At 57.4% G+C, this 25,330-nt stretch overlaps 6 protein-coding genes across 6 annotated transcripts; 3 read left to right on the top strand and 3 right to left on the bottom strand.

Moving 5' to 3' along the window:
- Window positions 1-3,820: 3,820 nt before the first annotated feature.
- CcaverHIS019_0411100 (uncharacterized protein) lies at window positions 3,821-5,532 on the bottom strand (the record flags this gene model as incomplete). Its single annotated transcript, XM_060601020.1, has 6 exons — window positions 3,821-4,063; window positions 4,111-4,188; window positions 4,317-4,869; window positions 4,903-5,053; window positions 5,122-5,219; window positions 5,273-5,532. 6 exons carry the CDS (start codon window positions 5,530-5,532, stop codon window positions 3,821-3,823), a joined length of 1,383 nt encoding a protein of 460 aa, XP_060457555.1.
- A 2,892-nt stretch (window positions 5,533-8,424) lies between these two features.
- Window positions 8,425-9,068, top strand: CcaverHIS019_0411090 (uncharacterized protein; the record flags this gene model as incomplete). The annotated part of the gene is made up of 2 exons (XM_060601019.1): window positions 8,425-8,481; window positions 8,517-9,068. The coding sequence occupies 2 exons, from the start codon at window positions 8,425-8,427 to the stop codon at window positions 9,066-9,068; spliced, it is 609 nt and encodes a 202-aa protein (XP_060457554.1).
- Window positions 9,069-9,276: 208 nt separating this feature from the next.
- Window positions 9,277-10,614, bottom strand: CcaverHIS019_0411080 (uncharacterized protein; the record flags this gene model as incomplete). The annotated part of the gene is made up of 4 exons (XM_060601018.1): window positions 9,277-9,565; window positions 9,626-9,737; window positions 9,813-10,191; window positions 10,228-10,614. The coding sequence occupies 4 exons, from the start codon at window positions 10,612-10,614 to the stop codon at window positions 9,277-9,279; spliced, it is 1,167 nt and encodes a 388-aa protein (XP_060457553.1).
- Window positions 10,615-11,689: 1,075 nt separating this feature from the next.
- CcaverHIS019_0411070 (uncharacterized protein) lies at window positions 11,690-13,235 on the bottom strand (the record flags this gene model as incomplete). Its single annotated transcript, XM_060601017.1, has 3 exons — window positions 11,690-12,759; window positions 12,818-12,871; window positions 13,208-13,235. 3 exons carry the CDS (start codon window positions 13,233-13,235, stop codon window positions 11,690-11,692), a joined length of 1,152 nt encoding a protein of 383 aa, XP_060457552.1.
- A 3,251-nt stretch (window positions 13,236-16,486) lies between these two features.
- On the top strand, window positions 16,487-21,698 carry CDR1 (uncharacterized protein; the record flags this gene model as incomplete). Its single annotated transcript, XM_060601016.1, has 3 exons — window positions 16,487-16,976; window positions 17,097-17,333; window positions 17,479-21,698. The coding sequence occupies 3 exons, from the start codon at window positions 16,487-16,489 to the stop codon at window positions 21,696-21,698; spliced, it is 4,947 nt and encodes a 1,648-aa protein (XP_060457551.1).
- A 1,503-nt stretch (window positions 21,699-23,201) lies between these two features.
- On the top strand, window positions 23,202-25,311 carry CcaverHIS019_0411050 (uncharacterized protein; the record flags this gene model as incomplete). The annotated part of the gene is made up of 5 exons (XM_060601015.1): window positions 23,202-23,303; window positions 23,422-23,459; window positions 23,593-23,693; window positions 23,735-25,248; window positions 25,282-25,311. 5 exons carry the CDS (start codon window positions 23,202-23,204, stop codon window positions 25,309-25,311), a joined length of 1,785 nt encoding a protein of 594 aa, XP_060457550.1.
- Window positions 25,312-25,330: the final 19 nt, after the last annotated feature.

Below are 25,330 nucleotides of genomic sequence, written 5' to 3'. Positions count from 1 at the left end.
CAGTGAATACGCACCGTGTGATCGTCCCTGTCTTTCGAGAAGTCGTCACTCAATGTCTAACAGTCGCGTCTCGTGATATACATCCGTGCTCGTCCGTGTCGTCGAGGGGTCGTGGCCGTCCAGAATTTTTAGGCCAGGCCGTGGATTGATTGCGCTGTGTTGGGATGTGGGATGTGGGATGATGGAAAGAGAATTCAGAGAAGCGATGCACCGCAGCAAAGATTCTCCAAAGTAATGCCAGACTTGAAGGAGCTGGCTCGATCGGGAGCTTGAGATACTCTTGTTGTTGAGCGAGACTGAGAATGGCTGGTGAGGTGGGAGGGCCGGGAGGAGGAGAGGGAAGAGGGAAGGGGGAAGGGGGAGGTGTGCGAGAGGGAGGGGCGTTACCGTGCCGGCCGAACGTATTAATGTGTAGGGGAGGGTGATGCGGATCTGGTGATAACAACGAGCATGGGGAGTTGGGTGATGAAGAACAAGGTGACGGTGCACTGCAATGACGGCAGCAACAGCTCCAGTAATGCAAGCGGGTTGTCGCTGGGAACACAGGGATAGTGATCCCACCCAGAGGCTGGAGGCTCAGCATGGAGCAGGTGACGGGTAATCAACTATGGGCCAGGTGCGGGAGAGGCAAAAGGCCAAAGGCGGTTGTCGTTCTGGTCCTGAATCCCGGACCTGGGGTAATGGCTTCCGGCTGGCCGGCTGGACATCCTGAACTCCTGATGTCGTTGGTCCCTCTTGGCTAACCCCTTCTAATCCTTTAACCAAACCAAACCAAACCAAACCCCCTTGGAACCTACTATTTTGCTTTCCTGCTCCTGCTCGCCTGCTGACCTCTTGCCTCCCCTCTCCTCCCGCATTGCGTATGTTTCAACTCGACCCTGCTCCCACTTGCTCAACTTGTCCGCAATCGGAACCCAAATGTACTGCACTTGCTGTCTTTGCATAACATCTCTTCCCCTCATTAACACAGGCCCTGTTCGCTTGCCACAATTCATTTCAGTGAGCTGAAAACTGCGTCATGCGTCAGGCGCCATGCGTCATGGAGCAAGATCACAATCCTCGGGCCTCGGGACGGCTCCCATCACGGCTCCTCATCTTGCATTGTCCTATCACGCTTCCCAGGCAGCCTGGGTCCCACGACTAACCATCTCATAATTATGTCAAGCGTCACACCGTGTGCTCTCCGTCTTCTCGGATACAACTCAAAAGGCTAGCAAACACAGAGAGAGGGTCTCCGTCTCGCTCCTACTCTCCTCACCGAAAACAGGAGCTTGGCAAGCAAGTCGATTGAGAGTAACATGATTCGCTCCAATTTTTTGCCACTTGCAGATCATGACTGGCAGTTGAGGCCACAGGACTGTGCGGTCAGCGGAAGTGCTGGATGATGCGATGAGTGGGGGTGGAAATGTATTTCCTTGGACTCTGCTCTGTGTGCACGCCAAAGCTGACCAAGCTGGTCAAGCCGCCAATCCCTCGACCGCCAAGTGACAGTCCTAGGTCCAAGGTCCCAATCGCATCCGGCAGTGCCTGTGCCAGCCGTTACAAGCCATTGTCCCCGATGCTCATGCTTGGGGCATTGAGCTGTGATGCAAAAAAAAAAAAAAAAAAAAACAAGCCCAAGCTCACCATTTACTTCACAGTCCTGTCACTCTTGGGCCAGGACAGGCACTGCCGGATGCCAGCATCGCGCGCATTACTCCGAGTCTGTGCAGTTGGGTCTCTCAGATCATCTCGTCACCTTGACATCTTGCGTGACAGAGTCTTCCCATACAGCCCCAAGGTGGCGTCCTTGGCGCAGTTATATTACCATATTCCAGAATCCAAACCAAGCCAGCGGCCAGCGGCAGTGACGCAATGTGTGGCCTCTGTGGGGAGCCATCAACTTACCGAAACCAGAAACTTTGACGCAGACTCTGGCCAGCCCGGCCCGCTCTCCCTGGAACCCAACCTTGTCAACTTACGGTGTGGGATGAGGAGCCATGAGGATGGGAAGCTGGACAAGCTCTTCTGGTAAATACCACGTCAGTCTCTGGCTTGACTTGATCCAGACCCCAGGCGATCCTGGACTGAGCCCTTCCTAATGAGCCGGCCTTAATACTGTACTTTCAGAAAATGCCCTTGGCTCCCATGCCTCACTCTGCCAGCCAAGTGAGCCAACCACCCAACTCTGCCCTGGCCCTGGAGCCGGTGCCGCCCATCCGATCCGAGCCCTTCCCGCTCTCCCGACTCGGTCTCCCGTCATCCAGGCACCGCAGCCAAGCTGCTTCGGGACAACGTAACCCGTGTTGTGCATGCCGCTGCGCTGCCGTAGCACGCGCGGAACGGCGCGTTTCAGTCTCCCAACGCCGTCATGGCCCTTGCCCAAAGTGTGCAGATGAAACGTCGTGATCAAGTCGGAAATCGCCATGCTCACAACCGCCAGATCGCCAGATTCGTCCACAGTCACTTGCTATCTGTGTTGGCACTTTTACACTTGCACATTTCACTTCAGGCTGCGCCTGATATTAGGATCGGCGGTGAGCTGTGAGGATGTCTGTCAAACTGTCACGCTAGACACCTAACAAGTTGCAAGTATCCGGATGGGTGGGACTTTGGGAATCTCCTAAGCCAGATGGGTGGGTCAGTGGGGGAAGCAGGAACAGGGTTGCCTGACGCCAATGATGACAAGACGCAATCTGACGAGACACTCGTTCGGCAGAGCTTCCAATCGACTGGATTAACTAACCCAGTCCAATAATCCAGTTGCATATGACACCTGGTCACTTTGAGGGATGAGGGATTGCGAATCTGCAAACCAACGTAATTTGGGCTCACAGGACTGAGAGCTGCACATTCTGGGCGTTCGATAAACCAGATTAAGCTTCAGGCTTGCCAGAATAGGAATGTGGTTATTCATGGGACACCACTCAAGTTGCTAGGACGACCGGTCCCCCTCCCCTCTTGTAACAGCTTTTACCTCTGGCACATCCGGATGCCCCGGATGCCCCTGATAGAGTTCCTAGTGCCCATACAGCTCCCTCTTACCCCAACACTCCGAGTTTGGAGCGGTGTACTGGATAGTCGTACCACGTGCGAGGGTACGAGTGGCAAGCAAGTATTGAGCAAGCCGGGAGGGTGGGTAGTCAGGATGTGGCAATGTACATGTGTGGCGGTGAGGCGGTGGCCTGTTTGGAAGGCCACAATCGCAGGTCGCAGCCCTGCTCATTCTTACAATAGAACTTTAGAACTTTACAAGTATCCTGGCAGTAACCACTCGGTCAGGCAAACGACAAACGGGCGTGTTTGATTCTGTCAGCCGCTGCTGCGCACCGCATCCCTGTCCCACCCGCGCCACGCTGCGAGCTGCACGCAACCCTACCATTTCTTAGCCATGCGACCACCAACTGGTTCACTTCGACCACTAGCCGAGGCCCAGCCACGCAAGCTACCAGCCAGGCGAGCAGGGCCATCCAGGGTACACGTCCTTGTTTGCATGTTAACTGACAGTAAACCCAGCACCGGGATAGCGTCTGTCGCCGTGCTGGGCGTGAGAGCCTAAGCTTGTGACCTGCTGTTGGAATGCTGGGTAACTTGACTTGACGCGAGGTCAAGCACGCAAGGGATTAGTGGCTTTATACATCAGTCACAACTGGACTCATGCCCCAAAGCGTACTAGTGGCATACACACAAAAACTAACACGACAAATGTCTCCGGCAGGCAGTGGGTGACATAAGGCGCTGGGCCTTTTCACAATAAGATATAGTTCGTCTTTTTTTTAGTAGCAGGAAGATAGGAGTATGGGCCTCGCTAGAGAGGCCAATGCAGCGTGTGAGAACCAGCTCAAACGCTGCCCTTCCTGATCGTGTCCGACGACGCGGCTGGGCTGCCCCGGTGCGGCTGGGCAAGGATGCGGCGCAACTCGACAGGAGATACCGTCTGCATCCGCTCAGCGGATGGCATCCCCTGCCCGAAGGGGTGGTTGGACTCGGAGAAGATCCACTCGTCGGGCTCGCTGTAGTCTCTCGACGTGATTGCTTCGAGCTCCTTGGCGATGACCTCCTGGCAGAAGTAGTTGAGGTTGAGCTGACATGTTAGCAAGTGCGAAAACACGACAGTTCTCCTCTACTCACATCGTTGGCGTCGAATCCGAAAGGATTTTCGATCTCCTCAGCGATGCTCGCGTATCCTAGGACGAAGTAGGCAGTGATCTAGGCGTCAGAAGGGGTTGCCCCGAGCTCCATGGTCGGTTACTAAGGACGCTTTTCGGCCTCCCGCCAGAAGCGGCCGACTCGGTCATGCCATGGGACGCGTTGCTGCGACAAGAAGGAGCACTCACAACGGTGGCCGGGACGGTGACCCACTTGAGCTTGGAGTCCCATAGTTGGAAGGGGAGCGCCAGGCAGTATATCCAGCTCATCTCGTAGATGTGTGCGTTGTATGACCAGGGAATGGGGGTGGTGAGGATGCGCTCGAGGGCGGCCAGCGCTTCGTTCATCTGACCAAGAGGGAGCATGAGGTTGGAGGTGGTCGCCGCGTCAAGAACCTTGCGCTTCTGCACACCGGCCAGCCACGACGACATAAACGTGACAATCTTGAGCGGCACGTCGCTGTCCTCGCCCGAGAGGGGGTTGAGCTCGTGGGTGTGCTTCTTCCAGCGCGAAGGCCACATGTCGGAGACTCTGAACCTGGGCGGGTTCTCGCCCGGGCACAGCATGACAGGCTCGCTCTTGCCGCTGTTGGCAGTCGCCTGGCGGTACGCACTAGGGCGTATGTGCCCGGCACTGAGCATCGGAAGGTTGGGAGCAATGTTGCCGTACTCGGTGGTGATGCCGCTCGGGAAGCTGAGAGAGGGAATGAAAGACACAAGGTGGTACAGGTCCTCGTAGTAACTGGCATTAGCGCCAGCCCATCGACAAACTTACATTCCAGGCTCGCTGCGCAGATAGTGCTTGACCGCAACAGCAAAGGCCAGGCCGAGCTGCACGACCGTCTTCTTCTCGATGATGGCCTTGGCCTCGTCACGCGCGCGCTCTGCGGGGTCCTCGATTGGGTCGGGTGTAAGGGAGTCGGGGCCTGTGTCGTGTCAGTCACGTCCGTCGTCAAGTCGACCAGCGTCTTATCGACCCTCGGCGGAGACCTACAATGGATCCAAACCAAACGCGCCCAGTTCCGACTGGCCATGATGATCATCGCCCACATCTTGCGGCCCTCAGTATACTTTTCGTAGGCCGAGGAGGTACTGTACGTCAGCCGCCCTGACCCTCAATGCAGGGATCTGGCTCGAGCACATACCGGTACGAGATTGTCAGACCGAGAAGCATACCAAGGACTGTGATCATGACGCTGGGGAAAGAGAGCTTGGCGCTGGTCTTCAAGTTGATGAGGACGATCATGGTGCTCCACCCGGCGAAGAAGAGGAGGGTGGGCCAAATGCGGAAGAGGGCCGTGGCGAGGAGGGCATTGATGAAGTAGCGCAGACTTTTGTGCGGCCGATGTTCAAAGACATTGTACGACCGGTAGTGGCTGTGGTCGAAGTGGTTGGACGACGGCATGACCTCGAGGATGACCGCGAGGTTGACCGCGAGGATGACTGTAAGCCGTAGGGAAAAGTGAAAGCGGTGAAGAACGGAAGTTGCAAAGATGAGGTCGTGTTAGTGAGAGGAGCGTTGAAAGCGCTTCCGTTTTAGTGCCAGAGTGATGGGCTGATGAGGGTGGAACAAAGTGCGAATGACACCAAGGCATGGACCGGGCGTGCCAGTGCCCGGGTGACAAGACGGAAGTCAGTGGTGGAACGGAAAAGGGATGGTCCAGGCGGCCAGGTGGGATGGTGATCCAGGTCGCGAAGGCATCCAGGTGCAGCACCTTCCACATCGTATGTTCCCACTTGGACGCCCCAAGTGGCGCTCAAACCTGCAAGAGACCAGTGCACAGCTGAACCCCCGCCCTCCCCCTTGGCCTCTCCTTTGTGACGGACAAGGTGTTAATGTGTTCGCCCGCACTGCGGCCAAGGCACTTGAGACAAAGGGGGGCACGCAGCGGTGGTACAGGCTGGAACCAGAGACCTAGTGTTGCTTCGGTGATGGGCCAATCTGTTTGATGTGAATGTGGGCTAGGGCCCGGAGGTTGAAACTCAGAGGCGATGCAAGACAAAGATGGCACGCAAAAGGGGGTGTGGAAAATAGACACAAGGGACGCCACAAAGGATACAGTGGGGAAAGATTGCGGCATGTGATGTCGGGATTGCTCACTTCAGCCAACCGAGTGACAGAACGCGTCCTGACGCGACCCTTCGGCTGCCACTTCAACTACCCAGCGCATGCTCTTCCACCAGTCGCATGCTCTTCAACCAGTCACAATGCTGGGGAATTCGAGGCCCTGTAAGTGCGGCCACATCGTGATCCTTGGAACATTCTGGGACTCGTCACTTACCCTAGGCCTCGAGGCCCAGGCCTCAGGTTTAAACTGCGGACAGGACGAGCGAAGATCCAAGGTTGCAAGTTGGGTGTGGTCGGGCTGGAGTGATGAGAAACCCAGAAGTGAGGATGCCCGCGTTGATGGCTGTGTGCTTATCGCGATTCCCGTGCTGATTCACATGCTGGTCAGGTGTCTAATAGTTTGTAATTGGCCAATATGATTCCGGTATTTGGGGAAGGGGCAAGGTTCGGTTTTCTACGGAGCGTTTGAAGTTGTTGTTTACGGAGGCGTACTTTGGATCCTTTCTCTCTCTCCCTCTCTCTCTCTTTCTCTCTCTCTCTGTCTTTCCAACCTTCCTCCTTACTTGGATTACCTTCCCTCCTGCTTGCTAGCCCTTCTGATTGTCATTAGTCGGTCGTTGCTGACATCATTCACATCATTCAGGTCCTTCTGTACGCACTCTCACTCACTTCCCGCCCATCTGCCCTTACGTCACCCGCATTCATACTTTCTTATCTCACTCCAACTGACAATACTGCACTGCATGTTTCGCGGCAATAGAAGAGGAGGCCGCCGAGGAGCACGGAGAAGCACCGGAGGTCGACAATTGTCGCTCAACACGCGATTCGACAATCTCGTGAAATCACAACTGCCCCGGCCTCTTAGCTTGCTCAACCCCTACCGTACCAAGGACGCAGTCGTCAACGTGCTCGCAGCAGAGCGGAACGCCCTATACGAGCGTTTCGGGTTGCAACCAAATGCACGAACAGTACACTCAACCATCGATCTTCCACACCTCCCCTCGGGCCTACATGCGCTTGACAATGTCCCGCAGCCCAAAGCTCGTCGGACTCCCCTGTCGAGAACAGCCGCTGTGAGTTGCTCAAGCTGATCTCAGCTCACTCCAGCCTCAAGCAGAGCCAGAGCAATGGCTCGTAGACATCATGTTCCCAGAGCTTGCGCGGCGTTCGCCTTCCCTGACGTCCGCACCTTCCTTAGCCCCATCACCGGTCGTCTCCCATTGCGAGGAGAACACCCCTCCCGCTCGAGGCCCACTGCCCGCTGTTCAATGGGACCGGCCGGCCCCACTTCAGCCCCAGCCAGTGGCGCACACGCGTGCAGCTCCACCTCCACTTGCACCTTCGCCCCTTCATCCGCTTTCCGTTCAACCACTCGCCCTTCCCCCGACCCTACCGAACCCGAGCAGGAGATCTCAGATTCCCAGGCAGGGGCCACCCGGATGGGCGTCTCCTTGGGCGGCTCCAACGACGAGAACATTGTCGGCGCCCGGTCCTTTCATCCCCCTGTGGCTTACTCCACATGGTGTTGTCGACTCGACAGGTCGCCCGCTTCACCTTGCCTCCCCCATCTTCCCATCACATGACTTCCAGCACAACTGCTGGCCGCGTACGTCGTCGAGTTTCACTCGGCGCAAACGTCGTCGGTGGCGATCTCCGTCGTACTCCCCTGAATCTGATCTCTGCGATAGAGACAGAGTCTATGAGGAATACCAGTACGAGCGCCCTGCTCGCCGCCCGCGTCGTCGCACCTGGCCGATTCCAACCGACGACACATCGGGTGAGGACGGCGCTCAAGTCGGAAGCAGGCTCCTCAACACTGGTGGTATCATAAAGGACCTAGCCGACAATGCCCACGATCACTTTGAGGAAGACGACACAGGGAGAGAGACATTTGACGAGGAACACGATCCAGAGCCCGTGCCCAACCCTACCCCCTTTGTCCGTTCTCGGCCCTTCACTTGTGAACAGGATCTGAGCGTCCCTGCGCATGGTACGAGTTCGACTTCTCGACTTCCTGGCCCAGTTGCCAAGTCACGTTACGACGGCCCTTTGTCTTTGCCTCAACCATCTCAGCAACGCAAGGCTCAACCCCTTCATCAGTCCAACCGGACTCATTTCCCCACGTCCCCGACTACTCTGACTCCCATTAGCACAAGACAACGGCGCGGCCCGCGCAGAGGGCCCCGCGGTGATCGTGTGATCGAGACGCTCGAGCGAGCCGTCGCCACCATGCCTGAGGAAAAGGATGCGATCATGTGCGGAGAGACTTCTCCCAATCTGGAACCAGTGAGTGTGCGAGACCGCCAGATCTGACATGGCAGGCGATCTACCCACCCACGCCGGCGACGACGGTGCCCAGCACTATCTCACGCCCCCACCCAAGCGCGCAGGCGAGCTCCGAGGTGTATGCCAAGTCACCTGCTCGCCTGCAACGCGCGTCCGAACGCGCCTGGGCAGCATTAGCGGCCATGCAGCCTCGGTACGAGCACCAGGATCCGGTCGCAGCGGCGACCCCAGCCCCGCCGTCTCCAGCCCTTGGCCCAGTCGACGCCGAGGTGTCGGACGAGGGTGAGCAGTTTGCCGACGTGGAGGACGACGAGGAGATCTACCAGTTCTCCGATGATGGCCGCTTCGACATCTTCGATGCGGCTCTCGACCCGGACGTCCCTCAATTCGACCTGTCGTGGGGGGAGGTGGAAGCGGATGAGGAAGACATCGAGATGGGTCAGTCTGAGTCACTACCCCAGCGAATGAATGTTAAGTCGAGCGTAGCCTCTGGCCGGACGACGCCCAAACGTGTGCGCTTTGCGTGGGACATCGGTGGCGTGGGTGAGAGCGACCCAGGTTTCAAGGTGTGGCGTGACGGGTATTAGCGCGGCAGATACGACCGGCGGGCGACGGGGCTCAGGTGAGAGGATCCCGAGAGAGTATGCAAACACCACTCCGATTCACACTCCATTCCACATACACAGATCCCAACCATCAACACAACAGCATCAAACAACGAATCGAACCAACACACCCAGACAGAAGCACCGAAAGATATGTGATGTGTCAATGTATGCATGTGAATGTATGTATCTACTCTCGCCTCTCCCCGGCCGCAGTGAACGACATGTACCGATCCCCGGCGACGATCCAGCCTGTGAAAGGCGCGTCGCCAGCCGTAGCCTGAAACTCGTGCGGTAAGTTCCACTCCATGCCCACAGGAACGCCAAGTTCGCCGCGTAGTACGCGCTTGGCCGTGGCGTACGGGACGTTGCGGACCTTGAGCGATGCGTAGGTTGCCCCCTCCTCTACTGATCCACTGGGGTTGAGTGCCTGGAGGGCGAGGTAAGCCCGCATAATCTCGATGCGGCACACTCGACTCCTAAGTTTATCTTTGAGCAGCGTATGTCCCGGCGCCCTCCAGCCACTAGTCTGAACGCACCCATTGACGAGCACTTCGGGCTTGTGGCCCTCAACAAACGAGAGGCTAGTATTCGCCGTGGCGCAATCTCCTTCTGGTTTGTCGAACGGGAACGCAAGATTGGTGAGGTGGACTTGTGGTCGGTGAAGCGAATACGAGATGGGAAGAACAGGTATGAGCTCATCCTGGATTCTTGAATAAGACTCACCAACACCCTCCAACCGCCCATAAACGGCCCTCTCGACTTCATGCCGTATCGTCTCCCTCCATTCCTCCCCTTCTGATATAGGGATAACTCCACCAACGACAATATGGTCGAGATACACCGGCGCAAAACATTCTAGTAAGCCGCCCTGTAACCCCAATGCGCACCAGAGCGCAATCTTATCCGAACACGAAAAGGATATACTGGCCGGCGCGTCCCTTCGCCCAGGTTTAGTCCGGATTGCCCCGAGGTTGGCGTACCCGCTCCGTCCTCTCGCGGCTCCCTCTACTGCCGAGAGAGCCTCCTCCAGCCCTCCTTTATATGACGACGCCGCCGCGTCGTCCTGGTGCGCGGCGGTATGTAGGGTCGAAGCATCGCCGCACTTGGTCAGCTATATCAGGTGGTAGTGGTAACATACAGGCAGGGCCGAGATGTATAGCCACGTTTCCACGTTGTCCTTGATCACAAACCTGCCTTCCACGAAGGAGAGAATAGCCGATTCATTCTCGAGGGCAGAGGTAGCCTCGGAGAGGAGATAGCGCACGAATCCCCGGCGCGCAAGTACCTCTGCATGAGAGTCGTGAACGGTATCTCCTAATGGAGGAAGGCGGTTGGCAGGGAGACATTTCACGCCGGTCCCGATGGACGCTACGACCGGGGAGGGGGTTGTGACGATGATTGAGGCGAAGACTGTCCATTCGCGCACGCCGTTATCCCGGACTACCGGCTTGCCATGTTTCGGGAGGCGGGCGTAAGCATCTAATGCGGCGGTGACGACGGCGTCGGCTGGCTGGTCCGATGCCATTGTGAGCGAGATAGAGACGGGCAGTTGTGGGCATTGGCGCAAATACAACAGGAGTGGAGGCCATGTGTTTTGCTCCCGCTATTTGGTTCCGGTGGAGGTGCTGTTCATCTACACTACACAGCTACACAAGAGTCCAAAGACTCATCAGAGGCTCAAGAAGAGAGATGGGATGCGTAGGGCGGCTTAGAGGGCAAAAAATGACCTCTGGCGGGATCGAACCGCCGACCTCATGCGTAACTCGTTGTGTCGTTGACTCACGCGTGTTAAGCATGCGCTCTAACCAGCTGAGCTAAGTGGCCTAGATTTGCGCATGTGAGCCCTCGTTGATTTCCCACCATCACCGAGGACCGTAGCGCGGTTTTCAAGGGTTTTGGTGACTATCCGGTATGGGAGAGAAGCAGGTGTGGTTGTGGTTGTGGGAGACTGGATGTTCGCTCATGAGAGATGGTCCATGGGGAATGTGGCGTTGTTGGTGTTCTCAGATACTGGGCAACACGGGCAAACAGACGGCTTGTTTACCCCCTGCCATTATCACTCGGGGTATTCGGGGCTTTCGGGTTACCCACTACTGTCTGCATTTGCCGCCGGACGGAACCCCAAGTGTAGGCAGTCACTTCCCCACTCACAGCGTGCTACGCTCGGACTCGGCTTGCTCGGATTGGAAGAACGCTCGGATGGGGAGCCACATGCAACCTTGCGGAGCCGGCCGAGTACCGCCACTACTGATAGAACTTTGATAGATCGGCAGCTTGGCAGTGTCGATCTCTGTGAGGAGATATGAGATGGTTAGTGCTGTGTTGGGATGAGCAATGGCGTGCCGCCCGGCTAGCACATTCCCCAGCAGGTTGACGGCCCTCCGTAGAACTGGGTTGTTGTCACTCTGCGCTCCGCACCTCCTGCCCACCTGGGTTCTCCTCTTCGGCTCTCCTCTTCTCATTACCCCAACCCCACCCAACCAACACCCCCTCTCCTCCCCAACACATCTCTTGCTACAGATACATTATGTTCTTTACACAGGTCTATGATGCCAACGGCTCTATGTACACTCCGTTCATTTGTTCAGCGCCTGATGCACTTAGGCGGTGGTCAGAGGCCATCCCCGGAGCTGGTCACGGCGGTGGATGTAGACTGCGAGGTCGAGCATGCGTGCGGAGAAACCCGACTCGTTGTCGTACCAAGCAATAAGAGTGGCGGTGTGGCCGTCGCCAAGGACAATGGATGCGTCCTCGTCAATGACTGAGCTCTCCCACGACGTGAGGTAGTCGGACGAGACGAGCTTCTCCTCGCTAACCCTGAGGACGCCGTTGAGGCCGCCAACGGAGACGGGGGTGTCGGCAGCCTTGTGGAAGGCGTCCATGAGCTCCTGCTTGGATCCAAAGGGCTTGGTAGTGCGAACGGTGAGGTTGACGAGCGAGACGTTGGTGACGGGCACGCGGACAGAGAGACCTTGGAACTTGCCGGCAAGCTCGGGGATGACACGGACAACTGCCTGGGCGGCACCCGTGGAAGCGGGGATGATGTTGCCCATGGCCGAACGGCCGGAGCGGATGTCCTTGGCGCTGAAGCCGTCAAGGACCTTTTGGGAGGCAGTGGAGGCGTGGATGGTGGTCATCATGCCGTTCTCGATGCCAAACTCGTTGTGGAGGACAGCGGCGATGGGAGCCATGCAGTTGGTAGTGCACGACGCGTTGGAGATGACGCTGTCACCGGCGTAGTCGGTGTGGTTGACACCAAAGACAATGTTCTTGGCATCCTTGGAAGGCGCCGAGATGATGACCTTCTTGGCCTTGCCGCCGCGGATGTGGGCCGAAGCCTTCTCAACGGTCGTCATCACGCCAGTCGACTCCATGACGTAGTCGGCGCCAGCGCTAGCCCAGTCGAGCTTGGTGGCATCGCGCTGCGAGAACAGGTGGATGACCTTGTTGCGGTAGAGGAGGGCAGTGGGGTTGGGGTTGTTCTCGGTGGGCTGGAGGAGGAGAGGGTGGTCCTTGTCAGCGATACGGATCTCGCTTGCCTGGCGACAGGGGCCGTGGGTCGAGTCGAAGCGGATCGCAGTGAGGAGGTGCTCGAGCGAGGCGGCGGTGTGGTTGACGGCGACGAGGTCGACGTCGGTACGCTCAAGGCACATACGGAAGAGCTGGCGACCTGGCGTGTTAGTGTGGGGTGCAAGGTGGGAAGCTGGGGTGCAGAGCAGGTGACCTACCGATACGGCCAAAGCCGTTGATGCCAATGGTGGGAGCGGCGATGTCAATAGTCACTGGAGGTGAGCGACGATCAGCAAGATGGCTTACTGGTTGTGTGCGTGGGGAGGGGGTCTAGAGAGTCTAGTAGTCTAGTAGTCTAGTGTCTGGAGGACAGATGAAAATGTCCTGTCAAAGAGTCGAGCAGAGAAGTGATGAGAGTGGGTTGTCGTCATCGGTGATTGTACATGTCGTTGGTCTTATATACAAGCCTGTGTCAAGCGGTGTCTAGGAATAGGAGGAATCTTTGGCAAGTGACCGCACCAACGTCCGTCCACCCCACCCCGGACTGTGTCGCCAGATCGCCAACAGTAGGAGAATCGAGGAGAATCGAGTCGTAAGGTTCAATGCACAGAAATGCGGGGTAGTGATCTCGTCCATTATCTTTCGAGTGCTCACTCCGATCAAAGCCGAGAAAGGCACAAAAGTTACAGTTAGGTACAGCACACGTGGTCTTATGTGCGGATTAGAGTCGCTCCGCCACTCGGCCCTGGTCGGCAACTCTAGGTTTAATATTCAACTGGATAGGTCCAGGCGTCAACTTTGACAATCAAACTGTGCTAAACCTGTATAAACCTGTCTACACCTGTACAGACCTCCACAGTGGGGTCGGCTTAATGTAGGCCTTCGGACAATGACGCGTAGCCTGTGCACGCGCTACCCAACAAAGATAACGCGAATGAGGGTCCGAGGCCCGCCACTTCGAAAATACTGCCTGGTAGTTCGAAAATCTCCTTGAATCCCTTTGGCATGAAGCGGCTCGCTCGGCGCCACCAACCTTTCGGCCCCTCGGCCGTTTCCGCCAGCTACAGCCTAGATTCCCGCCAAAGCCCGCTTCTCGCGCCTCGGGCCTCGCGCCCTCATGACCCAGCTTGGAGTTGCATCGCCAGTTCGCCCGCGCACGTCCCTACCCCCTCTCTCCTTGTTCCCCTCTATCGCTCGGCTCCTACCCCCGCTGATCTGGCAACCTGTGTGGGGAAGCAGCCCATTGCATCGCGAGGCAGGCGATGCTGGCGATCATTAGGACCTCGAAAGTTACCTGCGCCCTCATGCGCCCTCAACATCGCGTGGACAGCGTACGCATCTGTTATCAGCGGCGCCAATTTCCATACACAACTTTACAGACACCGTTGCCAGTGTGCCAAATGCATCCGTGTGCATAGGGCAGTCGGATATTCGGCGTCGCGGCATTGGGCATTGGGCATTGGGCATTGGGCATCCCAAAGGCCAGACCAAGCCTCCACATTGGCCTCCACATTGGCCTTCACATTGGGCATGTGCGCCGTGTCAACAAGAGCAGGGCGAGGCTGTGATGAGATGTCGCACCGCCACTGGACGCCATCTCCGAAGCGGCCGACGGGAGTGCGGAGTGCGGAGTGCGGAGTGGAGGGGAGGGAAGTGGAGGTCTTCGGAGCGTTTATGGGGCCGGGGACGAGGAGAGAGGAACGAGCGAGGATGACTGAGAGTGGGAGAGGCGGTGAGCGAGCGAGTAGGTGTGAAACAAGGATGAGATCTCTTTTTTCTTTGCCTGCTGTTCATTCCTTCTTGGATGCTCGCCGCATTGTATCCAACGTCATACAAGGCACCGCCGCACCCGATGATCAGCGCGATCCAGCCATCCAGCGATGCAGCGATCCGAGGAACGAAACATCCAAACATCCAAAGATGGGCGAGTGGTTTACCCCGACACCATGTCAAATGACGCAGCTCTTTCGGTGGGCAGTCATCTAATCCTCCGCCTGCGCTTTATGTAAAGGTGTCAAAATATCCATGTGGCCAAAGCGCCGCCTCCACTGACTCCGCCCACCTCCACGTGTCACCCACCTGCATCAGCCCCAGGCCTTGGGCCATGGCTGGCAGCCGGCGGTTGACCCGTTCGGCGCCCTCCACGCCGGGCGGCCCCCGTCTGTAGCGCCTGCCAGACTGCCATGTTGGCTTCAGGAGTTGCTTGTTGCTTGTATTCAACAGACTCTTAGGCACTCTTCAGAACTCTGTAAGGCACGAAATCGATTCCGCAATTCCGCACACCTCCACACCGGCCCGAAAGCCCACAATCTCCGCGCGGGCGCCGAAAGGGAACTCAGGCACGGTCTGCTGTGCAAATGCGAAGAGTGGCCGACGGTCTCGGAGTCGGGGTCTTGGCGTCCGTCCACTAGACGAGGGCATGAGTGACACGTCGCCGACGACGTGGGCAGCTCGGCGGCCGCTGGTGGTCGTCACATTGTGGCGGTGACGTTGAGCACGGCCAGTGTAGTGCGTCCCTTTGTTTCACTATCAGTCATACGTCTGTCGTACGAATTTGTCGTGCCCCTTGCACCGAGGTGGACAGCGGCCAGCAGGGCAAATCGAATGTTTCGCAACTGGGTTACTAACCGTGTTCCAACGATACGATGCTCACCTCTTCGGAGGACTCGTACCATCTCCGCCGAAACTGCCCTACAGCCATGGCTATTCACACGAGCACGTCACTTGAGACCCCGGGGATGTCGCTTGGCGTCGCTGGCTTCGTAATGTAGTCTCATGCTATGGCTCTTGTCACGAATTGGTCTCATGCTAGATTGCCTTGTTGCCACATTCTTAGGAAATGGCTGGCGAGCAATTGAGCAGTGACGCAGTCGTCTTCTGGCTATGAGTATGTAACTGTCGGCGTGCTCAGGAGTTTGATTCACACATTCCTGACCGTTCCCATCCTCAGCAATCAGTAATCAGCAAGCAACCTCCCCTCCAGTCTCCAACGGAAGAGCACATGAGCTTTATCTTGGCTAAGCAGTGTTCAGTGGGCAGAAGCATTCTGGGCTCGCTGTGTTAACCACGGATTACCTGCAAGCTAGACATGTCAGTTGTCAGACAAGGCCGACGGCCTGAGCCCATGTGATTAAGTCTTTTTGAGTGAGGCTCTCGAGACTAGTTGTATTGAAGCATATTCTGACAAATTAGGGAATTAGGTATTGGGACCAAACAACCATGAGAAAATACAAGCTGATTACATGACACAATCCAAACTAGTAAACTAATACAAAAAGCGGACACTTTGCTTTGAATTCAAGTTTAAACCACGTGTCTGTGCCTGAGACGGACAAGTACAGTGTCTAGGCTCTGGGGCTCTGGGGCTCGGCGGCCTTACCCTACTTTCGGCCCCCGCCATTTCAGGGAGAAGTGTGGTGGCACCAAGTCTTGTCCTGAAATCAACAAGCAAACGATGACGCTAATTCGCCAATAATGCCAAGTCAATGATGATTTAGAAGAGGAGTTTGAGGGAATCTATTGCCATTTGAATGAACTGTAAAGATGGCCGCCGGTCAATGAACTCGCTTTCTCATCTCTCGATCATTGACTCTGATGGTACGCAGAGATTCAATTTCCGGAACGAAACAGTCGGAGCGATAGATTCCCCTCAATCCCCTCTCAACCTCAACGATAGCTTGCCGACCTGTAAAGTCTTAATAAAAAGCCACCTGACTACCACAACATCCCCGCTTTCTCTAGATTTCTCTCATTCCCTTCTTCACCTTTACTTACCCCTTGACTCTCTCCCGCCTCTCCCTCTCCTTGTCCCGAACTCCCTCCCTTCCAACTCCTTACACCTTCCTTCATCTCTTTTCACTACTTGAACCCCTTGTGCCCATCACACCATGTCGTTGGTGGGCAACTTCAACTCGCTCAACAATGACGGCGCCGCCCGCATGAGCGGCGCCGATTCCAAACGCCGCCCCTCCCAAACCCACGGTCGCCGCCCTTCATTTGCCAACTACATCCCCACTCCTTTTGGCGGCCAAGATGACGAGGAGGAGGAAGAGACACTCGATGAGTATGCTCCCCCGCGCGAGCAGCGCTTGGAGGAGGTACATGTCCTGGCTCGGTCGATGAGCGTGTCAAGTGAGAATAGCAGAACCGGGGGCCGGCTCAGCGGGGCCATCCATCGCACGGTGACTTCGGGATCCGTTGCAGCCAACCCGTGGAACTATGAGGAGGGATCCGACTTGGACCCTTACAGTGACAATTTCAATGTTCGCAAGTGGACTCGCTCCGTCGTCATGGAAGCTCGCGGCGATGACCACATCCCACGATATGCCGGTATCGCATTCAAGGACATGAGCGTCCACGGTTTCGGGTCTGATGCAGGTGAGTGACTACCACGAAGGCCGACGTTGCTGGGAGGATAAGGAGATCTATCTTCCCTTGGTCTGCCCCCTAGCAACCCGGCAATACCATGACGTCAAAGGCCATCTCTGACAACAACAGACTACCAGAAGACTGTTGGTAACATTCCCTTCTACATGTTTGGCCAAATTCGTGACCTCATCGGCAACCGCAAGCGCAAGGTACAGATCCTCAACTCGATTGACGGTGTTCTCGACTCGGGAGAGATGCTCGTCGTCCTCGGCCCTCCAGGTTCAGGCTGTACCACCATGCTCAAGACGATTGCTGGCGAGATGAACGGCATTTACCTCGACGAGAAGTCGCAGCTCAACTACCGAGGTATGTTTACGCTTGGCCAGCTACTAGTGTTGATCTCCGCGGCATGTGTGCCGTGTCTCCGCGGCATGTGTGTCGTGGTGACTGCCGTGTCCGTCATCCAGTATACGTCATGAGGAGTTTCCCCGAGGCTCAGCTGACGCTCCAGGTATCGACCCCAAGCGCATGTACAAGCAGTTCCGTGGAGAAGCCATCTACACTGCCGAGGTCGACGTGCACTTTCCCAAGCTCGTCGTTGGCGACACGCTCGACTTTGCCGCGCGTGCGCGTGCGCCTCGTAACCCTCCCGGTGGCCTCTCGGTCGGCGAATATGCCAAGAAGATGCGCGACGTCGTCATGGCCATCTTTGGTATCTCCCACACTGTCAACACCATGGTCGGAAACGATTTCATCCGTGGTGTTTCGGGTGGTGAGCGCAAGCGCGTCTCGATTGCCGAAGCGACTCTTGCCGCCGCTCCTCTGCAGTGCTGGGACAACTCGACCCGTGGTCTCGACTCGGCCAATGCCATCGAGTTCGTTAAGAACCTGCGTATGGGTGCCGAGTTCTTCGGCACCACCGCCTGCGTCGCCATTTACCAGGCGCCCCAGGCGGCGTACGACCTCTTCGACAAGGTCTCGGTCTTGTACGAGGGCGAGCAGATCTTCTTTGGTCGCTGCGACAAGGCCAAGCAGTTCTTCGTCGACATGGGCTTCTACTGCCCAACGCAGCAGACTACCCCCGACTTCCTTACCTCGCTCACCTCGCCCGCTGAGCGCCAGGCGCGCGCCGGGTTCCAGGGCAAGGTCCCCGTCACCCCCCGCGAGTTTGCGCAGCGCTGGAAGGCGTCGCCCGAGTACGCCGCGCTCCAGGCCGAGATCCAGACCTACAACGCCAAGTTCCCCATTGGCGGCGAGACCTACGATCAGTTCCTCGCCTCCCGTCGCGCCCAGCAGTCCAAGCGCGTCGGCTCCAAGTCGCCGTACACCCTCTCGTACGCTGGTCAAATCCGGCTCTGCGTGCGACGTGGTTTCCAGCGTCTCAAGGCCGATCCGTCTCTCACGCTCTCTCAACTCTTCGGTAACGTTGTCATGGTTCTTATCATCTCGTCGATCTACTTCAACCTGCAACCTAACACCGCGTCGTTTTACAGCCGCGGCGGTCTCCTGTTCTTCGCAATTCTCATGAACGCCTTCGGCTCTGCCCTGGAGATTCTCACTCTGTACGCCCAGCGTCCGATCGTCGAGAAGCACGCGCAGTACGCATTCACGCACCCCTCAGCCGAGGCGTTTGCGTCCATGCTCTGCGACCTGCCTTACAAGATCCTCAACGCCATCTTCTTCAACATTACGCTCTACTTTATGACCAACCTGCGTCGTGAGCCAGGACCCTTCTTCTACTTCTTCCTGGTCTCGTTCCTCCTCACGTTGACCATGTCGATGATGTTCCGTTCGATCGCCTCGCTCTCCCGGTCCCTTACCCAGGCTCTCGCTCCCGCTGCCGTCCTCATCCTCGGTCTCGTTATCTACACCGGCTTCGCCCTGCCCGTCACTTATATGCGCGGCTGGTCTCGCTGGATGAACTACATCGACCCCATTGCGTACGGCTTCGAGTCGCTCATGATCAACGAGTTCCACGGGCGGGTCTTTGAGTGCTCGCAGTGGGTTCCTATGGGCCCAATGTACCCGGCTCCGGGCACGTCGGATTCGGTCGTCTGCTCGTCGGTCGGTTCCGTTCCCGGCCAGTCTGGCGTCAATGGTGATGACTACCTCTGGCTGGCGTACAACTACCACCATTCTCACAAGTGGCGCAATGTCGGCATCATCATCACATTCATGGTCGGCCTCTGCTGCGTCTACCTTGCTGCCACCGAGCTCATCACCGCCAAGCGCTCCAAGGGTGAAATCCTCATCTACCCGCGCGGCATGATCCCCAAGGAGTTCAAGTATAGCGACAAGCCAGTCGACGAGGAGGCCATTGCTCTCGAGCGCCAGAAGGCTGAGATGCGCGCCGAGGCCACTTCGCGTGCCGACGCCATCATCCAGCGCCAGACCGCAATCTTCTCGTGGAAGGACGTCGTCTACGACATCAAGATCAAGGGTGAACCCCGCCGTATTCTGGACCACGTGGACGGCTGGGTCAAACCAGGCACACTCACTGCGCTAATGGGTGTCTCGGGTGCTGGCAAGACCACGCTCCTCGACGTCCTCGCTACTCGTGTGACTATGGGTGTTGTTTCCGGTGAGATGCTCGTCGATGGTCGTCCTCGCGACGTTTCGTTCCAGCGCAAAACCGGTTATGTTCAGCAGCAGGACCTGCATCTGGAAACTTCGACTGTCCGTGAGGCTCTCCGCTTCTCGGCCGTGCTTCGCCAGCCCAAGTCCGTTTCGCGCGAGGAGAAGTACGACTACGTCGAACAGGTTCTCAAGCTCCTCGAAATGGACGCCTTCGCTGACGCCGTTGTCGGCGTCCCCGGTGAGGGTCTCAACGTCGAGCAGCGTAAGCGCCTCACCATCGGTGTGGAGCTCGTCGCCAAGCCCGAGCTCCTTCTCTTCCTCGACGAGCCGACGTCTGGTCTCGACTCGCAGACTTCCTGGAACATTCTCATGCTTCTCCGCAAGCTCACCGCAAACGGACAGGCCATCCTGTGCACCATCCACCAGCCTTCGGCGATGCTGTTCGAGCAGTTCGACCGCCTCCTGTTCCTGGCCAAGGGTGGCAAGACTGTCTACTATGGCGAGGTCGGCGACAAGTCGAACATCCTGATCGACTACTTTGAGCGCAACGGTGCACCCAAGTGTGCACCTGGCGAGAACCCCGCCGAGTGGATGCTGTCAGCTATTGGAGCCGCTCCCGGCTCGTACACCGAGCACGACTGGCATCAGCTCTGGCTCGACTCGCCTGAGCGCGTTGCTGTTCGCGACGAGCTCACCGACCTGAAGCGAGAGCGCCGTGCTCTCGTTCCCAAGCAGGACAAGACCGACAAGGCCAACAAGGCAGCGTACACCGAGTTTGCTGCTCCCTTTGGTCTCCAGTTCTTCGAGGTTCTCCGCCGTGTCTTCCAGCAATACTGGCGCACGCCGTCGTACATCTGGTCCAAGATTGCGCTCTGTGTCTTCACTGGTCTCTACATTGGTTTCTCGTTCTTCCGCGCAGACACGTCGCAGCAGGGCCTCCAGAACCAGCTCTTCTCCGTCTTCATGTCGTTCACCATCTTTGGCCAGCTTGTCCAGCAGATCATGCCCAACTTTGTCATCCAGCGTTCGCTCTACGAGGTCCGTGAGCGTCCGTCCAAGACGTACTCGTGGGTCATCTTTATTCTGTCCAACATTGTGGTCGAGATCCCCTGGTCGATCCTCGTCGGCACCCTGTTCTTCTTCGAATGGTATTACCCGATCGGTCTCTACCGGAACGCCATTCCCACCGACTCTGTCACCGAGCGCGGCGCCCTCATGTGGCTCCTCTTCATGACGTTTTTGCTCTTCACCTCGACCTTTGCCACCGCCATGGTCGCCGGTATGGAGCTCGCCGAGACCGCTGGTAACCTTGCCAACCTGCTTTTCTCGCTCTGCCTGATCTTCTGTGGTGTCCTCGTGCCCCTCCAGGGGCTCCCCGGCTTCTGGAAGTTCATGAACCGCGTCTCGCCCTTCACGTACCTCGCCGAAGGCATGCTCGCGACCGGTCTCGCTGGGACCAATGTCGTCTGCTCGTCGAACGAGCTCCTCAGGCTCACCGCACCTGCCGGCCAGACCTGTGGCGAGTACCTCGGTCCATGGATCCAGATGGCGGGAGGCTACGTGGTGGACTCTGCGGCTTCATCTTGCGAGTACTGCGCCATGAGCGACACCGACACCTTCCTCAGCGTCTTCAACATCTACTACAAGAACCGCTGGCGCGACTTTGGCCTCATGTGGGTCTACATCATCTTTAACGTTTTCGCCGCCATTGCCTTGTACTACCTCGCCCGTGTCCCCAAGAACAAGAAGGAGGCTGTCGAGGAGACGAACGAGGACCTTGATCGTGTCCTGACTGGTGCTACCGGCATCTCGCGCCAGCTCACGGTGGGCGAGAAGATCCAGTCGCCCCTCAACGGCAACGGCGCCGACTACCTGGGCGCCAAGCAGCTCAACGACGACCCATACAACGAGAAGGCTGTCGGCAACGGCACATTCCCCAACGAGAAGGCCAGCCCATACGGCGCGCCGCCCGTCATCGCCACTGGCTCGGACCGCTCAGCCCCTACCACCATGGACGACACCACGCGCGTGCCGTCGCCCGACCCGCCTACCCCTGGAGAGTACTATGACGCGTCTGCCGCCCTTGGGGCACCAGCCATGACCACGTCGCCGGGTCCCCCCGTCGGCGCACGCTCATCTGAGCACCTCCAGTAATTCGGGTTCAGTGTTTTGTGTAGCTCGTCCCCAACGCCACATATGTGCTTGCACTCTCTATCGACAATCTCCTGCACCACTTAGACCACTTCTCAATCTAGTTCGTGTATAATTTTCATGCACACCCAATTAAGCATGTCGCCAAGTGCTTATGTTGCACCCTTACCACTTGCCACTTGGCCACTTGCGACTTTGCACTTACCAATTTGCACTTACCACTTCACTTCATGCGCATGGAATCATGGACCTCGACGCCTATTTCCCCAGGCCCAACCGACGCGCTCATCGCACAATGACCCATGTTCATCGACCCTCTATCGGCGCCCGCAATGCCCGTCCAGGGATGCCAGGGACGTCCGAAACGTGCGGCCCCCGCGGGGGCCGAGCCACTCTCCAGGCTTGGACAACCGTCCGGGAAATCCCGACGTCGTTGGGCAACCCCGACTTTAGCACTTTAGCAGTCGCGTAACAACGAAAGTCTCCCACGGTCACTGAAACGGACAACAATCCAATCTCCTCTACGTACCAACTGTCAAGGTGTCAACGCCACGAATTGGACGCTGGACTAGACGTGCTTACCGCCCTGCCGCCATATCAGATATCAGATCAAAGTTTCGGACGTGCACCTTGCAGCTTTGGACTGTTTCTGTTGCGCATACCACACCCACATCCATACAAGTCTTAAAAATGTGCACCGGCCCACTCCAGGTCTCCAGGAGCGCTAGCCTATATGTAGCCTGGCTATTCTGGAGTCAAAAGTCCCCCATGATCATGCTCGGTTCATAGTCTGCTTTGTGGAGCTGGATGATCGATACTAATGCGTGCCTGGATAACTGATGATTAGGCCTTTTTCGAATTCACTTCACATGGGCGCAGCGATCCCCACTCACTCTGTCTGTGCGCCCCAGCGTGTTGGAGAACGGCTGCTGCATCAAGGTTGCCTGAATGGCAGCTGCGATTCAGGTAACTCGACTGCGTCCACAGCCCATGCAGCCCAGCCCCGACGTTGATCACAATCCGTGTCGGAGTGTACTTAATGAAGCGACAGCGAGCCAGTTGTGAGTTGCGGAGGTCCACAGTGCCGTCTAGGCATTTATGAGCCGAAGGCCGATGACACGGACAGCCGACGATCATTGTACCACGGGTACACCCCTGACCAAATGGAACCCGTGCTGACGTGGGCTTGTCGGTTGAGCGCTCTTGAGATCTAGGGATTACAATTTTGATTGGTTAATCCTATTCATCATTAGATTTGCCATGTGATCCATTCGAAAATGCGGGTCCCCGTTACATACCTGTCACCTTTGGTAGCATGCCTAACAACAAACATTCAAGCCTAATGCCCAGCTGCATTCAACTCAAAGGTGCCTACTTGCTATCTCACAGGCCTTACCTGCTGTCCTCTCCATCTGGCGCTTAGTTGTCACAGTCTCACAGTCTAACACTATCCACCTCCCAATTCACTCGCTTTGCATTCTGCTCAACAACATAGACGCGTTCAACATGATGGTCGAACACGCAGACGGCAGCCCCGACTCGCCGAATGCGCCCATTCAAAAGCGCAAGCGAAGCCGCGCTGGATGCTACACCTGCCGCCGCCGCAAGGTATGTCCTGGTTTCGCCTGGGCGCTTGGCTCTTGGCTCTCAACGTGATATGCACGCGCCCCGGTTCATCACCGTCGCGGCTCTCCGTGGATGTTAAACCCGGCTGACTTGTGTACAGAAGGCCTGCGACAACTCGCGTCCGGTATGCGGATCATGGTACGTGGTACATGCCTCTCGCCACCCAGCCCTCCTTACTCTGCAACCCGATTCACCTACAAACCAAGCTGCAACAGGCAGCGCTCACCTGCGCGCAACCACTTCCAACCCAGGAACGGCCCGCTGACTTCAGCACACGGCTTGGCATACCATGCGTGTTTCCAAAGCTGTACAGGAACGCCAAAGGCGAACTTGTCCCCAGTCCCCAGCCCAACGGCCGGACTAAGCGCCTTTGTACGTTGGTCCACTGCGTTACTGCTGAATGCTAATGGCAGCGAGAGACTCTGAGTCGCCAGAGATTGAGAGGGGCAACGCTTTGACAAGCGCAGTCAACCCGTGGGACAACGCACAGGCTGGATGGACTGCCCACTCCCAGCCGTCAGTCGGGAGTACGACGTACCTTCCTGACGAGGGAGGCGACAGCGGCGACAATGACGTCTCTGACACTGCACTCGACGCTTTCCTCCAGAGCTTGAACGACAACTCTGGCGGAGACGGCCAGGGATGGATGTTGCCTCTGTTTGCCGACGGCGCCCTTGAGCTCGACCTCAATGGCGGTCATCCGTCAGCTGTTGCCATGCAGCCCCCACCGTTCGACCACAGTCCCAGTGCGATGCAACCACCGCCGCCACCCAACCCAACGCAGCCCAACTTCATCGCCTCTGTTCTCGACCACCTCCCGGCACTGTACGAGTACTGGGTAAACTCGTTCTCCCATGTACTCTCGGTCCTCGGCCCGGGTCACAACCCGCAGGTCGACAACATGTTCCCAGTGGTCCAGCGCTCACCATTAGTGATGTGCGCGCTTATAGCATGGGCCGCAACCCACCGGGCCAATATCGGCCACCCGTACGAGGAGGTCGCGAGACTCGCGACCGAGTTTACCGAGCTCCAGGCCGACCAGATCGACATAGAGCGCGAGCTCACGCCGAACGAGAGAGAAGAGTACATGTGGACACTGCTCATCCTGGGCGGTACCGAGATTGTACAGGGCGACGTCAAGGGCTGGGTCCGCCGGTTACCGATGACTCGAAGGCTGCTGTGCAAGGTCGTCGAGACGATAGACTTTGGCACCACGATAACGTGGCAGGCACTCGCGTACAACTGTGCATATCACGACATCCTCGCGAGTCTCACGACTGCCAAAATCCCCGACTTCCCCTACGAGTTGTACAACCGCATCCTCACGGCGAACGACCTCGAGATGGATTCGTACATGGGCGCCACGCGCCGCATCTTCCAGTTCCTCATCGAGATCGCTGCGCTCGCGGGCAAGGTGTCGACGATCTACGCGCAGCCCGAATCCCCAGAACGCGACCGCGCCTTGGGCCGCATAGTCGCCGATGCCCTGTCGATGAGGGCGCGCCTCGACGCGGCCGACCTCCCGAACGGGTTATTCAAACACCCTCTCCCTGTAGGGACGGACCGCGCGCTCCTCATCGTCTCATTCTACACCTACAAACTCGCTGCCGAGCTGTACCTCCGCCAGAGTGTGCTGCGATGTGGTCCAAGCGACCTCAAGAACCGCCGCCTCGGCGTGCGCATCATCAACAACATCCACCAGATCCTCGGCACACCCAACGAGAGCCAGATGTGCTTCCCTCTTTTCCTTGCTGGGGTCGCGACAGCCGACGCGAAGGGCCGTGCCGAGGTCGATAGGATATTTCACAAGTTCTCGTCACGCGTCCAAGTCCGCAATGTCATGGCCATCCTCAACCTGCTGTACGAGGTGTGGAAGCGCGACCCCGAAGGTGACCGATACGTTGACTGGCGCAAGCTCGCGGAGGAGGTGAGTTGTGGTACTGTGCGCGCTGACCCGCAGCAGATGGAGGTCGCGTACTCTTTTGCGTAGCACAGGGCGTGAGGCAGGG

Source organism: Cutaneotrichosporon cavernicola (genome assembly GCF_030864355.1).
Source record: "Cutaneotrichosporon cavernicola HIS019 DNA, chromosome: 4".
NCBI classification, from domain to species: domain Eukaryota; kingdom Fungi; phylum Basidiomycota; class Tremellomycetes; order Trichosporonales; family Trichosporonaceae; genus Cutaneotrichosporon; species Cutaneotrichosporon cavernicola.
Note: the sequence above shows the minus strand (reverse complement) of the source record. Positions and strands in the feature narration are given on the sequence as shown.